Source organism: Microcebus murinus, chromosome 16 (assembly GCF_040939455.1).
Source record: "Microcebus murinus isolate Inina chromosome 16, M.murinus_Inina_mat1.0, whole genome shotgun sequence".
Taxonomy (NCBI): Eukaryota; Metazoa; Chordata; class Mammalia; order Primates; family Cheirogaleidae; genus Microcebus; species Microcebus murinus.
In genome coordinates, this window is record NC_134119.1 from 67,415,994 (window position 1) to 67,431,467 (window position 15,474).

The 15,474-nt window shown below is 54.5% G+C and overlaps 1 protein-coding gene and 1 long non-coding RNA gene across 6 annotated transcripts; one reads left to right on the forward strand and one right to left on the reverse strand.

Annotated features, from left to right (window-relative positions):
• Positions 1-1,826: 1,826 nt before the first annotated feature.
• Positions 1,827-15,405, reverse strand: BCAT2 (branched chain amino acid transaminase 2). Of its 4 annotated transcripts, none has more exons than XM_075993211.1 (11): positions 15,385-15,405; positions 9,938-10,012; positions 9,449-9,652; positions 5,562-5,672; positions 5,353-5,472; positions 5,080-5,243; positions 3,823-3,965; positions 3,584-3,669; positions 3,253-3,393; positions 3,087-3,161; positions 1,827-2,250 (listed from the first exon to the last, which is right to left on the reverse strand). In XM_075993211.1, the coding sequence occupies exons 3-11, from the start codon at positions 9,629-9,631 to the stop codon at positions 2,212-2,214; spliced, it is 1,062 nt and encodes a 353-aa protein (XP_075849326.1). In that variant the 5' UTR covers positions 9,632-9,652; positions 9,938-10,012; positions 15,385-15,405; the 3' UTR covers positions 1,827-2,211. The 4 variants fall into 4 exon arrangements, with proteins under 4 accessions (XP_075849326.1, XP_012609706.2, XP_075849325.1 ...); XM_012754252.3 differs by lacking the exon at positions 15,385-15,405 and adding an exon at positions 14,191-14,506; XM_075993210.1 differs by lacking the exons at positions 9,938-10,012; positions 15,385-15,405 and adding an exon at positions 14,191-14,506.
• LOC105865593 (uncharacterized) lies at positions 10,287-14,611 on the forward strand. Of its 2 annotated transcripts, none has more exons than XR_001151555.2 (4): positions 10,287-10,367; positions 10,689-10,910; positions 13,564-13,674; positions 13,940-14,196. It is a non-coding gene; the product is annotated as an uncharacterized LOC105865593 (long non-coding RNA). The 2 variants fall into 2 exon arrangements; XR_001151553.2 differs by lacking the exon at positions 13,940-14,196 and adding an exon at positions 14,499-14,611 and having other exon boundaries at positions 10,291-10,367.
• Positions 15,406-15,474: the final 69 nt, after the last annotated feature.

Sequence of the window (15,474 nt, forward strand, 5' to 3'; positions counted from 1 at the left end):
GGATAAGGACTGTAAGTTCCCCTTTTGCATTACATTCTCTTATCTCCCCTTAGGGTCTGGCAAAGGCTACCAGCCTAATACACCCCTAGGAAAGGGAGTGGTGGGTTTTGTAGGAGGTTTGGATGGAAGTTTGGGTTAGGATGATTCGGGTTTTTTTTTGAGACAGAGTCTCACTCTGTTGCCTGGGCTAGAGTGCCGTGGCGTCAGCCTAGCTCACAGCAACCTCAAACTCCTGGGCTCAAGCGATCCTCCTGCCTCAGCCTCCCGAGTAGCTGGGACTACAGGCATGCGCCACCATGCCTGGCTAATTTTTTCTATATGTTTTTAGTTGGCCAATTAATTTCTTTCTATTTATAGTAGAGACGGGATCTCGCTCTTGCTCAGGCTGGTCTTGAACTCCTGACCTTGAGTGATCACCCTGCCTTGGCCTCCCAGAGTGCTAGGATTACAGGCGTGAGCCACTGCACCTGGCCTCGGCTAATTTTTTTCTATATATATTAGTTGGCCAATTAATTTCTTTCTGTTTATAGTAGAGATGGGGTCTCGCTCTTGCTCAGGCTGGTCTTGAACTCCTGAGCTCGAGCAATCCGCCCGCCTCGGAGTCCCAGAGTGCTAGGATTACAGGGTGAATTCTTTAAACCTCACACAAGTCACCAAACAAACTGTAAATAACAAAGGGCAAAAGCTTAAACAGGTTTTCAGTTTGACTTTTTAAAAACAAAACAATCCAGAAAGCAGAGGTTTCCTGGGAGGAGCCAGGGACTTCTCATCTTAATGTACTGCCACTTGCAGCGTGAGGGCCGCAGCACGCTTCGTGAGCACAAAATGGCTGCAGCAGCTCCAAGCATCGCTCTTCCACGTAATCAACAGCAAAAGGAAGTAGGGAAGGAGAGGGAGACTTTCTAGATTCATTTCTCAAGGGAAGAAATTTTCCCAGAGGCCAGTAGGCAAATTTCCCCTTGGGTCCCCTTGGCCCATAACCTTGCCTTGAGCAATCATTGACAAAAAAGGAAGGGGAAGGATGTGGCAATGGGTCAGTTGCTACTCTACTAAATTGGAATCTCAGTCCCAAAGCTGCTGGCTGCTGGATGCATGGCAGACCATGTCTGCCAAGTAGTCCCACATGGCCTTTCTCCAGCAAAGTGGATCACGGAGATAAAGTGACATGCCCAAAGTCACGCAGCAAGCAGATAAGGGCAGCAAGTGTTTGTATCCATATCCGCAACTGGCCATGCCAGGTCCTAAAGCCCGGCTCTTTCCACACCTCCACTCAACAATTATTAAAGTGTGGGGGTGGCCGGGGCGCAGTGGCTCACGCCTGTAATCCTAGCACTCTGGGAGGCCGAGGCGGGAGGATCACTCAAGGTCAGGAGTTCGAAACCAGCCTGAGCAAGAGCGAGACCCCGTCTCTACTAAAATAGAAAGAAATTAATGGGCCAACTAAAAATATATAGAAAAAATTATCCGGGCATGGTGGCGCATGCCTGTAGTCCCAGCTACTTGGGAGGCTGAGGCAGGAGGATTGCTTGAGCCCAGGAGTTTGAGGTTGCTGTGAGCTGGGCTGACGCCACGGCACTCACTCTAGCCTGGGTAGTGGCTGCGTGTAGGTGGGACTGTCACCAAGACTGGAAAGTGGGGGGAGAGGGGAGTGCGGAATGCTAAGCCTAGTTTGAAAGAATCGGAAAGCTCTCCCAGGTTGGAGAAACAGCCAGGACCCTGAGGGCTCAGATTACTGGATCTCTGAAAATAAAATGGGCGGAAAACCAAGATTCCTGGTTTAAGACCCCAGGGTCCCCAAAGTGAAGCACTGGAGAAGACAGGTAAAGTCTTGTTCTTTGGCATTTTATTTCAAAATTGCAGCAAAGAGAGAGAAAAAAATACTCAACGGCAGCACCCGGGGTCCAGCCTGAGAACGGAGAGATGCGGGGTCGGAGCGAAAGCGCACCCTTAGCCCCACGGCAAGGAGAAACTGGGGGCCCTGACCCCCGAGGCCCGAGACGCGGGGCTGGTGGCCAAGACGCCTGGGTCCGGCCCTTATGGCTTTAGGAGTGTAGCGACCACGCGGGGGCGCCAGAGACCCAGGCGTCCGGTCCCCTGGCCTTTTATTTCTTATTGCACTTCAGGTGAGTCATTGGGAGGGAGGCGAGAACCGGCGTGACTGGATGCTACAGGTCGATGGGTCCGAAAGGTGGTTGCACTCAGCCCGCATGGTCACACCGGGAGCATCCACTCATGGGCGCTCGTTCCGTACTGCAGGACGACCGAGGCGGCGCGTGAGTGGAAAGCCGCACTGCAGCTCCCAGCAGGCCCTGCGGCACCCCAGGCTGAGTGCCTACGCAGTTGCGCCCCGCGGCCTCATGGGAAATGTAGTCCACTTCCCGGAGGCCCGCCCAGAACCCCAAGAGGAGGAGTCAGGCCAAGGCGGCGCAGAGGCTTAGGGGAGATGTAGTTCTGAAGAGAGGGTGGGTATTCTAAGACTGTCGGAAGGCTGTCGGAAAAAGTCATTTTCCGCTGAGAAGTCCCAGGTAGTCAGGGGAAGTGAGTTCTAGGTCCCGAGCTCTGGGAAAGGAGCCCAGAGGTCTGGGGACGATACCTTGGCTCGGAAGCACGGGAATGCCTCCAGAGGCTCGCGGGAGGAAACGTGCTTGCGCCAGGAAGGGGCCCAGGGCCAGGGCTCACAGGAGGAAGATTTCTCAGGCCAAAGGGATCGCCCGGGGCTCCAGTGAATCTCGGGAAGCAGACTTATGTGGCAAGGGGGCTGGCTAGGGTCCCAGAGATCCATGGAAAGGGGGTTTTTCCCACCAGAAGTATACCCGGGGCGCAGAGACTGGGGTAGTGAGGTTCTCAAACCAAAGAGCTAGCCCAGGGCTCCACCAGCGCACAGGAAAGAGTTATTTAGCTCCCAGGGGTATTCCAGGCCACAGAGGTTCATGGGAAGCCAACTCAGCCCAGGCCTAGGTAGAAGGGCCTTTATCTGTCCCTGGGACTATTCGCGGGGAGGGTGGCTGTTAGTCCAGAGGCTCGTGGGACGTGAACTTCTCTGGGGAACAAGCATCTGGCCCACTTACCCGCTCCCTGCACCTCACCTGGATCGCCTTCAGCTCCTTCTGGAAGCGGAGGATAAGCTCAGGCCCATTTTCCATGGTGGGAATGTGGAGGTGCTGGGGAAGACGGTGGGGTGAGCACCAGGCCCCTCCCCCTTGTCTCCTACCCCACCCCCACCCACCCCCATCCGTGGCAGCCGCGCCTCACCTGGCCTTGGTACAGGATTTGGTGCACAGGACAGACCTGGCACGCGGTGCCTGAGCCAAAGACTTCCCGCACCCGGCCCTCCTCCAGCGCCTGCAGTAACTCCTTCATGGTGATCCTGCGCTCTGCCACCCGGAACTCCCCCTGCAGGGCAAGGGGACAAGATACACATGTCCCCGAGAGCTGCCCCTGCACACCTCTGCCTCTCCCTCCCTAAGGATGGTGAGAAAGAGGCCCAAGGGGAGGGAGGAGGAGGAGGAGGGCGCAGAGACCAGCCAGTGTGCCCCAGTCCCCCACCCAGGTACTGCACCACCAAAAGCCACCACACCCTCACCCAGGTCTGAGCCAGGTCCAGCAGACTCTGTCTGACTACTCCAGGCAGGATGACACCATCCAGCGGGGGCGTCACCAGCTCCAGCACTAGGTCAGGAGGAAGGGTGAGATGTTACCTCACACCCCCTTCCTCTTAGCAGCCACAACCCCCAGAATGAATCCCTGGGGCCTGTAACCTGCCAGGAATTAGGGTACCACCCGCTTCCACCAGGGCTTGGGTTGGGTCATGGGTGGGCTCACCCCCATCCTTGTGGGTCCAGTAGACGAAGATGTTCATGGTGCCCACCTCGGTGAGCTGCTGGTCAGGCCCGTACAGCCAGAGGACCTGCTCGCAACCCTTCTTTTTTGCCTCCTGTTGCACTAACACCGTGGGCCCATAATTCCTGGTGGGTGGCAGCCTGGTTGGAGAGGGCAGGGGACCCCCATCCTCCCCCACACCGGGGCTGCCCCTGCCCTCCCCAGCCCACACCCCCCCCCGTGCCTCCCCAGTGCCCAGCACAGAGTCCCTGGCCATTAGTTTGGCATCAAGACCCTGGGTGGCACGTCCCTCTTTTCCTGCCTCTTCCCTTCTCCAGATGGCAAGAGCACCCGTTTCCTCTGTCAACATCACCTTCCTCCGTTCATCATGACCAAGTCCCCAACTGTCCTTAAAACCATTTCTGATGTCACCTCTCAGAGGCATGTCCACACCTCCAGGCTGGCTGCTGGGCCTTCTCTGGGATCCCCAGTGAAGTGGGCTACCTCAATGATTTTCCGTATCACCCTATTTTATTACCTTGTCTCTCACCCAGAGATGACCTCACCCCTCATCAGCTAACATGCCTCCCATGGCTCCCCATTGCCCCAGGACAAAATCCCAGCCCCTGCCTAGTGTTCCAAGCCTGGCCTGGGTCTAGGAGGACTTGTAAAGCCTTTTGCAAAAAAATAAACATATTTTTCTTCCCAGAACACCCTCTGTGATCCTGTCTCCTCCATCTCCAAACATGTGGTCCCCCAAGGTTAGAAATTTTTCGCTTTTGTACCCAGGAAGCCAGCTCCTTGCAACTCATTACACTCAGCTGAAGTGTCCCTCCATGAAGCCTTTCACAATGCCCTGGGCCACCTCCATCAGAGAATATGCAGCCCTGGACATTGGGCTCCTGATACCCTCGGGGAAGAGACCAGTGAGCTAAGTGTAAATTTCATTTCTGGAAGCTTCCAAGGACCAGTCCTGGTTTCCCCGCTGACCTCCATTGAATCCCTTCCCATCTCCAAGCCCATTTGTCCACTGGGAAGATGGACCCCCACCCCTCCAGCCACAGTCTGTGGTCACAGGAATACAGCGCTTAGCACTGAGCTGGGTACACCAGTGTGCCAATGATGTCACACCCCATGTGCCCATGGGAGACACGCAGGGAGGACAAGGGACACCCAGAAACGTACTCAAAAGCAAAGCCACTAGACCCATATCTCTGACCCCCTGTGCACCAGACCTTCTGGGGGTGGGGTGCTACTTACCCCCCTAGCTTGTAGTTGCCGACCCCACCCACCCAGGCCCGGATGAACGCTGGGTCGGCCAGGAGGGAGACCGGGGTCACGGAGTCTCCGCGGAAGTACGAGCCCACAGGGCAGAGGATGACGTACAGGAGGGCTTTCGAGGGGCGGGTGACACCCAGCGACGGCTGCGATGAGCAGAGGGGTGGCATCAGGAGTCCAGGCCTCCAGCCCCCCACCTTCAGAGTCCACCCGCAAGCCCGGTCCCGCGTCCCCAGCCCCAGCCGCCGGGCCCACCTCGTTCCCGATGAGCACGGGGCGCACGTAGAGGCTGGTGCCCGCGCTGTCGGGCACCCAGTCCTTGTCCACTTCGATGAGCCGGCGGATGCACTCGAGCAGCTCGCCCTTGTCGAAGCTCTGGCGGGTTGCGGGGGAGTCAGGGGCCTGGAGTCGGGGACCTGCCGCGCTTGTCCCCCACCCCACGCGCCCTCCCCGCGGGCCCTCACCGGCAGGCAGAGGCGCAGGGCCGAGCGCAGCATCCTGTCCATGTTGAGCCAGGGGCGGAAGAGGCGCACCTGCTGGTCCCTGCCTTTGAACGCCTTCAGGCCCTCAAAGAGCTGCGGGGACAGGCAGGCCGGAGGCTCAGGGCTCTGAGACCTCCCCAGGCTGTCACAGAGAGACAGCGACAGACACCGAGGCGGAAGGGGACAGACACAGATACAGAGACGGAGGGCACTGGGAAGAGACGCAGAGATGGAGAGACACAGACAGACAGACAGACAGGGAAAGACAGAGACAGAGGCCTTGAAAGGCACAGGACAGAAACCAGAGTGAGCAGAGAGAACAGTCCTGCTTAAACCCTTTCCGCATTCCTAGGAGTAGTTTTCAGGGTGATAATGTGTGGAAGTTTTTAACTGATGGAGCAGGATGCTGGGGAGATGGGGGATCTATTATTCCTCTTTTATGTATGGAATTTTCCAGAAAAATAAAAATACTTTTTTTTTTTTTTGAGACAGAGTCTCACTTTGTTGCCCAGGCTAGAGTGAGTGCCATGGCGTCAGCCTAGCTCACAGCAACCTCAAACTCCTGGGCTCAAGTGATCCTCCTGCCTCAGCCTCCCAAGTAGCTGGGACTACAGGCATGCGCCATCATGCCCGGCTAACTTTTTTTTTTTTTTTGTATGTATATTTTTAGTTGGCCAATTAATTTCTTTGTATTTATAGTAGAGACGGTGACTCGCTCTTGCTCAGGCTGGTTTCGAACTTCTGACCTCAAGCGATCCTCTGGCCTTGGCCTCCCAGAGTGCTAGGATTACAGGCGTGAGCCACCGCGCCCAGCCGAAAACCTACAATACTTAAAAGAGTGACACTGGTATATGGCTGAAAATGGGGTAGCTAACCAAATATCCATTTAGAAAAAAAAAATTAAACAGGATCTTCACACTTCATACCAAAAAACATTCCAGGTAGCTAAAAAAAATTTTTTTCCCAGGTAGCTAAAAATTGTAATAAAAAAAAAAAATCACAAAAGCTATAGAAGAAAACACAAGACAACGGTTTTATATCTTAGACTGAGGATGGTCTTTCTACATACAACACATCATAGAAGCCCCCCTAAAAAGGGATACATTTGATTGCACAAAACTAAGACAAACTTGGCTAGGCATGGTGGCTCATGCCTGTAATCCTAGCACTCTGGGAGGCCTAGGCTGGAGGATCGTTTGAGCTAAGGAGTTTGAGACCAGCCTGAGCAAGAGCAAGATCCCATCTCTATTAAAAAATAGAAAAAATTAGCCTGGCATTGTGGTGCATGCCTGTAGTCCCAGCTGCTCAGGAGGCTGAGGCAAGAGGATCGCTTGGGAGTTTGAGATTGCTGTGAGCTAGGCTGAAGCCAGGGCACTCTAGCTGGGGAAACAAAGTGAGACTATGTATCAAAAAAAAAAAATTACTTTGACATACATCTAAACTCACTTAGGAGATTGGAGAAGATCTAGAACTTTTACAAAGGTTGTCACAGGTATGGGGAAACAGGCTCTGCTGGTTTGGGGTGGAAATTGATAGAATTCTATAGCAGTCCATGTGGCAATACCTGCCAAAATTACAAGCTTACATATCCTTTGACCCAGTGGTTATAGAAATTGAGAGATACACTTGGCACTTAAAGGAAGTGATTGGTGTACTAGATTCTTTATTGCAACATTGTTTACAGTAGCACAAGGCTAGGAACAACCCAGGTATCCGAAAATAGGGGATTGCCTAATGAGGTGTATTGTTAGGATGAAATATATTATCCTGCAGCAAAAAAAAAAAAAAAAAAAAAGATGGAAATTGCTGTTTTAGGGCTGTTATAGAAGAATCTCCAGAATACATTAAAGAAAGAAAGCAGGGTGACAGTGAGTGCACTGTGTACTTTCTGTGTGGGACAAATGAAGTGAAAGGATTATATACATCAGTGCTGATACCGGAAAGCAGCTCTGGAATGGCGTGGGAACCTTAAAATGATTGAAATGGGCTGGGCATGGTGGCTCACGCCTGTAATCCTAGCACTCTGGGAGGCCAAGGTGGGAGGATTGCTTGAGGTCAGGAGTTCAAAACCAGCCTGAGCAAGAGCGAGACCCCGTCTCTACTATAAATAGAAAGAAATTAATTGACCAACTAAAAATATATAGAAAAAATTAGCCGGGCATGGTGGCGCATGCCTGTAGTCCCAGCTACTCGGGAGGCTGAGGCAGGAGGATCACGTGAGCCCAGGAGTCTGAGGTTGCTGTGAGCTAGGCTGACGCCACGGCACTCACTCTAGCCTGGGCAACAAAGCGAGACTCTGTCTCAAAAAATAAAATAAAATGGTTGAAATGGCACATTTTATGTTGTGTTTACTATCATGCACGTGTACTAGTACCACAATAATAAAAGATTAAAAAAAAGCGGTCTACCTGTTATTCCATACATGCCCCAGAGTGAGGGTGACATGGAGACGTGATTCTCCTGTGTCCCCTCCTACTTTGCAAGAGAGGGGTCGCAGAAATGTATGTTTTGTATGCCACAAGACACGCCATCTGCCTCAGTCAACTGAAGAAGGGCACTGGGTCCCCGGCCAGAGGAAAACGTGCTGTGCTGGACTGAAGGGAGAAGTGAACGGTGGTCTCCAGCTAACCGCCTTCCTGGGGGATCTGCGGATGTGATTCTGCCTGTTTCTCCTCCATTATGTCCTCACCCGCGTGCCTACTGCCGTGGAGGAGTGTCTGCCTGCGACCGAACTGACTGGTTCTAGTTAAATGTCCAGAGTAGGCTGGGGGTGGGGAGAACCAAGCAACCTCAAAATGAAATGACATGCAATGGAAAGGGAAGGAAAAGCAAAGGGGAAGGGAAGAAAAGCAAAATTTCATGTCACAAAATCATGCCCCAGAGGATAAAAATCACCCAAATTGCAAACTGGAGTGACTGCCATTGTAAGATGCTCATCCAAATCTTGTCTCAACTGAAGTTTCCTTGTGAAGACTTTGCTTTCAGCCACAGCTTTAAGTCATAGAACCAAATGCCTCCTGGATCTCTCTTCTAAGAATGTCATAGGACTCTCATGCTCACCAGGTGCCACAAACCTGCTCCTTCTCCTGGGTCCCCATTTGGGGACAGGCCCACACATAGTCTACCTGGTCACCTGGCCAGACTTCTGGGCACCATCCTTGGCCCTCCATTGTCTTCCCTCATCCACCCAGTCAGTCCCCGTGTCCCTGAATCTCTTTGTCCTGTCCTCTGCTATCCGTCCCTGCCACTCTGGCCCCAGCTTGGACCTCCAGACCGTCCCCCCAGCCTGGTCTCCTGGCCTCCACCTCTCGCCCTGCACACGGCCTGGGAGGGCTCTTCCTATACCCAGACCTGGCCCTGCCCCTCCCTACTCAGAGCCCTGCATGGCCCCCAGCAAGGCCCCAGCCGCTTGGCTCCTCTGTGGCCCTGAGGATCTTCAGTCCCCTCTGCCACACTCCACTCCCACAGTTCCTCTCAAACGTGCCATGCTCTACTCCCATTTGGCACTTTGTACTGGCTGTCCCCTCTCCCCCTAACATGCTGAGCTCCCCTTTTTCCCAGGAGGGGCCTCACTTTCTTTCAAGTTAGACCAGGGGTCTCTTCTGGCCTCCGTCAGAGCACAAATGGCCCCAAGTTATGACCAAAGTGTGGCATTTTCAAGTGAAGGAACTAGAGCTGCTCATCTTGGCGAAGCCAGCATCACCCAACACAAGGCCTGGAGTGTGCTTGGCCTCGGAAAATGGATGATGAACACACAGAGAGAAGAAACACGCAAAACACAAACCCAGGGAGGTGCATCTGGCAAGAGACACAGCAAGGAGGAAGAGATACGGACAGGGACAGGGGACAGAGGCTGACTGCCATTCCACCTGCAGGGAGTAGTGGAGACTGGAGCAGGCCGGGTGCAGCGTGAGGTTCTGGAAGGGCTGGATTCGGGGCTGGCTCCAGCCCTTCTTTTCATTCCATTCCACCATCAGCATGTGGTCGGTGAATGTCTTCCCAAACACCAGGGGCTCCCTGGGGTCGGGCTTCTTATGAGGCGTCTTTGTCATTTCCAGCTGCAGGTCTGCAGCCTGAGAAAAGACAGGGGACCTGGGTGTCCTGGAATTTGGCCACAACCTCCAAACTGAAAAACTACAACTCCCATGAAGCTCTGGGCCTTGGACCCATAGAGAAGGGAGACCTATGGCCCCAGAGGCTCCTGGGACATGTAGTTTCACCTCTCCCACTGCCTGAGGACAGGCTATGAGACCACCCACTGCCACCAGGCTTCAGCTCTGGGCTGTGGACCTTTCAGAGGTACCCAATCTGCCAGCCCCTCCTCCCTCAGATGCAAGCATACAGTTCCCTCCTGTCACCTTGAAATCGGAGGAGGCATATCTCCTGGGAGCACACAGAAGCCAAGGGACAGGGAGGAGTTTTCGGGCCCAGATCTGGGGTGGAGAGAGAAGCAAGAAAGGTGATGAGGCCAGTTGTGACAGAGAGGAGGGGCCCTGACACCCCATCTGCCACCTTCGGCACTTGGGAGGTCCCTCTGGCCTACTGTGTCCCAAGCCCAGTACATTTTAGACCAGGCATGTGGCCCTGGCCAAGGCCCTGCCCCTGTCTGATCACTCTGTAGTGGAGGGAATTCCTGCCCCACGAGGGCCGTCCCTAGACAGAGCTGAGTCAGCTGGTCCCCCCTCCACCACAGGGCAAAGTCAAATGCAAGCACCTCCCACCCCAGGGAACTCTGACACTAGCCCTGAGATCAGCTCAGATGAGAAGACGACAAGGGAAGGTGCACAGGTAAGTGAAACCCTTCTGGGACCCAACACCTGAAAAGCCTTGGAAGAGTAAGGGACACAAAGGACATTTTCCCAGGGACTCAGGAGTCCAGGCTCCCAGCCCCTCCTCCCTCAGACCCAGGGGTCTAAGTGCTTATTCTTTCAGGGTAATAGATCAGCTGGGCTCAGATCACTGGAAGCCCCCAAGCCACACCTTGGGCACCACTTTGGCAGTGACTCCAACTCCTTTCAGGGCCCAGTGGCTGAGGGGCAGCCACATGGACTTGGGGGCCGCCCCAGATGTCACTGGACAGAGCTCAGAGGAACTTCCCTTCTGGCCTAGCTGCAGGGAGCAGGGGACAGCAGGTCTGGACATGGCCGGCACGGTGGCTCCTCCCCGGTGACCTTTGACCTCACAACGCCTCTGTCTCCAGCCCTGCCGGGACGCAGCTGGATTGTAAGGTGGACGGATACGGAGCGGCCAGCCTGTCCTGCCCTGTGAGCTGGGTGAGCCGGCCCCAGTAAGTGAGAATGGACGTGAATGGCAGCAGTCACTGGTCAACAGGTGAGTCCTGGGGACACAGAGGGTGCCGGGCTGGGGCGCAGTCCTGACCGGGTGGGGGCCCTAGGGCTTCCCGGACGATCAGAGTGTGGGGCCCTGCGCAGCCTCTAGGTGGCGACATGTAGCCTGCGTAGCACTACAGCCAGGCTTCTGCCCGGGAGGGGACAGGACACCCACAGCGTGGAAAGAGGATGGACACAGCGAGGGGACAGCCAGCCTGTGGGCAGGAGAGCGGCCTTCCCAGGGAGCCAAGATGAAAACAAAAGAGGAAGAGGAAGAATGAGAAAGAGACAGAAATGGGGAACATAAACTGGAAAGAACAGAAACTGAGGCCAAGAGATGCCAAAATAGATCTGATCATAAAGAGAGGGAGACTGAAACAAGACACAGAGAGAGGCCGGGCGCGGTGACTCACACCTGTAATCCTAGCACTCTGGGAGGCAGAGGCGGGAGGATCACTTGAGGTCAGGAGTTTGAGACCTATGGCCTAGGCCGAGCAAGAACGAGACTCCGTCTCTAATAAAAATAGAAAAAATTAGCCGGGTGTAGTGGCATGTGCCTGTAGTCCCAGCTACTTGGGAGGCTGAGGCAGGAGGATCGCTTGAGCCCAGGAGTTTGAGGTTGCTGTGAGCTGGGCTGACGCCACGGCACTCTAGCTCCTGCAACAGAGAGACCCCATCGTAGGGTAGTGCTGTCCTCTGTCTCAAAAATAAAGAAAGAAAACAAAATAAGAAACAGAGAGAGACACACTCAGGCAAAGAAATAAACCCTGGAGAAACCAAGAAAAAGTACTGAGGTTGTGATAAAGAGAAGCCAAGGGACAGAGAATGAGGAAAAGGGAGTGAAGTAGACAAAGACCAGACTTTAGATGGCAGGGCCCTGAGTGGAAGGGAGACCCAGGGAAATGAAGAAAGACTGAGATGACAGAGATGCCAACATCTGGAGAGAAACTGTCTCACAGATGCTTAGAGACAGAGACATCCAGGAGACAGAGAAAGGAGAGGCAGGACACAGCACATGCCCACAAGGCAAAGACAAGTTGCTGGGCAGGGCCAACATAAATACTGGCTGGCCATAGAGATCCTGTGAAAATGGGAGAAGCTGCCTCCATTCTCTGGGGCATTTCTCTAGGGGTAGGGGTATCCCCTCAGTTCTAGAAAGGCACCCCTCCACCCCACACCCCAAGCCACTGGGATTGGGCCCCAAGGAGTCACCTCCCCCCAGATGGCAGATGGCCTATTGGAACAAAGCATGTGAAAGGATTGAGGGTGAATTAAGAAATGAGGGACGGTCAGGTGGTGCACAGCACAGGGCTCTCTGATATCACAGGCTCTTCACTGTGTCCCAAACCACCCAGGAGTATCCCCATCAAAGCCCAGCACTGGCCGGGCGCGGTGGCTCACGCCTGTAATCCTAGCTCTCTGGGAGGCCGAGGCGGGCGGATTGCTCGAGGTCAGGAGTTCAAAACCAGCCTGAGCAAGAGCAAGACCCCGTCTCTACTATAAATAGAAAGAAATTAATTGGCCAACTGATATATATATGTAAAAAATTAGCCAGGCATGGTGGCACATGCCTGTAGTCCCAGCTACTTGGGAGGCTGAGGCAGTAGGATCGCTTGAGCCCAGGAGTTTGAGGTTGCTGTGAGCTAGGCTGACACCACGGCACTCACTCTAGCCTGGGCAACAAAGTGAGACTCTGTCTCAAAAAAAAAAAAAAGCCCAGCACTGTCCTCCACACTCCAAGATTTTCCCCACATCACAGCCCAGGAGAGACCCCATCGTAGGGTAGTGCTGTCCTTGTCTCAGCCAAAGGCTGTTCCTATCACAGCTTAAGCTGTCTCATCAAATCCAGCACTGGGCTTGTCATAGCCCAAGACTGGTCTCATCACATCGAAATTGCCCGTTTGTAGCCCAGAATTTTCCTATCACAGACCAGAGCTGTTCTGACAGCCCAAAACTCTCCACATCACAACCCAGATTGTCCCTAACACTTCCCAGGACCATTCCCACCAGAGCCAAGTACCCTCTCGACACAGTTCAGGAATGTCCACCCTCCCAAAGCCCAGCACCTTCCCCCACTATAGCCCAGGACAGTCCCTGTCTCTTCCAGACCCCAGGACTGTCCCCAGGTCCCTGCCATGGCCCAGCACCATCCCCTTCACACCCCAGGACTGTCCCCACATCAAAATCCTGGACTACGTGTCATAGCTCAGGACTCAGCCCCAGGCTATCTCCACTACAGGATAAAACTGTCCTCATCAGAGCCAAGGTCTTTCCAGTTATGAGTTCAGGACTATCCTATTACACCAGAACTGTGTCATGTCAGGACTCTTCACATCACAGCCCCAACCCACTGCACCTGTCAGATCTGGCGCAGGATGGTCCCACCACAGTCCAAGAATATCACTATCAAAGCCAGATTGCTCCTGTCATAACCCAGGTCTATCCTAAGTCAGTCAGTCACTAAGATCCAAAGAAACGTAAAAATCTGCTCTGGTATTCATCAGCTGGGGTAAAAGACTCGGATGAAGTCAGGTGCAGTTAACAGGAAACACTTCTCCCAAGATTATGTATGCTGCAGCTGTTAAGGGTTGTAATGACCTCTTTCTTGGACCGTTTCCTTCCTCACTGAGACGTGCTGTTCCCTAAAATCACAGACTCTTGGGAAACTCTGCTGTTTGACATCTTATCAGTAAGAACAGATCGTCTCTTGCCTGGAGGATCCATGTCATTTTAACAAAGAGAAGCTGCTTCAATTTCCAACCCAGGTGCGAACTTCAGATAAGGGGTTTTGGAAACACATCATTCGCATCTATCTTTTACCTACCTTTATTTCCAAGAAAATAAGACCGTGGGTTCAATTCCCAGTAGAGACTTGGGGTTGAACTCTATGCCCTCATCCTAGTCCCACCCCTAGAGATACTACGTCTCTTATTCTAGAGCCTCCACAGGCTGACTGTGGCCTTCCTAATCCCCCCAGGGCTACATTCTCCAATGCACTCCCACCCCAGTGCTGTGCCTCTCTCATTACAGGCTCCCCCTCTATGTTTCCCGCTTTATACCTCCTCGCCAATTACGTGCCCACACTATCAGCGTCCACCCACTTCCCCCATTAAAGCCCGGAGCTCCTTTCCAAGGGGCCCCATCCTCCTCTGCGTCCCGCAGCGGAACCCCAATGCCAGAGGAGAGGCGCCAAGCCGGACAGGAGGCGCTTGAGTGGTCTTCCCGGAAGTGCGCCTTCCCCCAGGCTTCCCCAGCGCCGCGGCGCGGGGCTGCGAACCCACCTGCGCTAGCGCGGCTGCGGCCATGATCCGTGCGGCTGTAACTGTGCCCGCCCGGGGCGCGGCCCCGGAGAAAGACGTTCCGGCCCCGCCCAGCTCACGCCCCCTCCCGCGGGATGGCGGCCTTTCTGGCACCCCAGGCCCGCCAGGCCTCCTCAACTGTAGGGCTCTCGCTGGGAGCCGGGCCCTGCGGCTGAGCGCTTGCGCTGCAGGGGGCGGGAATCCAAACGGTCCCCACCCAAGCTGTTCCAGCCACACTCATGCCCTGCAGGAGCGTGCACTCGGCGGTTTTCAAAAATGCGTTTTCATAGGGGAAGTCGCCAAGCTCTGGCTAGGATAAGCCGCCCGAGGCAAGAGAGGGGAAAGGAGCGAGAAGCTCCGTTTATCACGACGCCTTCGTGAAAAGGAAGAGCACGCTATGAATGTCAGTGGCGCAGACGTCACGGAAATGCGCAGAAGGATGGGACTTTGGGAAAGCGCTTCTGAATTGGATGGTAGGTAGGGATGAAGGGGAGCTTCACTTTGCAGCCTGGATACTTCCCTGTTTGAATATAGTTTTTCTTACCAACCAAACAATGTAAGTGGATTCTTTGAAACTCTTTAAGAGATTATAAAAGAAATACACACGGGTCAGCGTGGCTGGTTCCAGTCCCTTTCTCCTGAGAATCTCGAAAAATTTCAACCCTCCAGTTATCAGTGAGCCTCAGAGAACAGCCCCGAGAGCAGGGTTTCCCGGTCACTCCCCTGCACGAGCTACTCCTCCAGGATCTCTCTGACCCCAGCAATTCAAACCTGCGTCAGTGCCCCCAGTATTGTGCTGCTCGGTCACTGTGTGTCCCCCAAACTCCTGCATCCGGGTTCCTCCGACACCAAAATCCGGTCCCTTGACCACTGTGCCTCTATAATTCTACCCTGGCACACTGTCTCCAAATTCTATCCCCACAATGCCCCCAGATGGTGTCCCCGGGTCACTGTGCCCCTCACCCCTAACAGCCACAGGCCCGAGCACCCGAATGTCGAACCCTCCCCCTCAGGGTGTGGCCCGGGCTTTCCTCTCCGCTCCCCAGTCCTCCCCCGCCACTAGCCCGGGCTGTAGGGGCGGTGCCCAGACTCCCGCCCCCGCCGCGGCCAATCAGCGATTGCCGCACACGCCCCCGCCGCGGCCAATCCGCAGCAGCTTTGCAGCCCCGCCCTCACCTGGGGGGCGTAACCCGGACTGGGCCCTGGGCGCCACCCGGGGAATACACGGTCTGCTCCTCCTTAGGCGGGGAGGCCCCAGTGCCCTCC

Excerpts from the sequence above, each read along its gene's own strand:
- BCAT2 (XM_012754252.3), bottom strand. The coding sequence starts at position 14,214 with ATGGCCGCAGCCGCGCTAGCGCAG. Across the intron at positions 5,473-5,561 it reads CCCTGCGCCTCTGCCTGCCG|AGCTTCGACAAGGGCGAGCT; the intron begins GTGAGGGCCCGC and ends GCAACCCGCCAG. Across the intron at positions 2,251-3,086 it reads AGGAGCTGAAGGCGATCCAG|TACGGAACGAGCGCCCATGA; the intron begins GTGAGGTGCAGG and ends GTCGTCCTGCAG.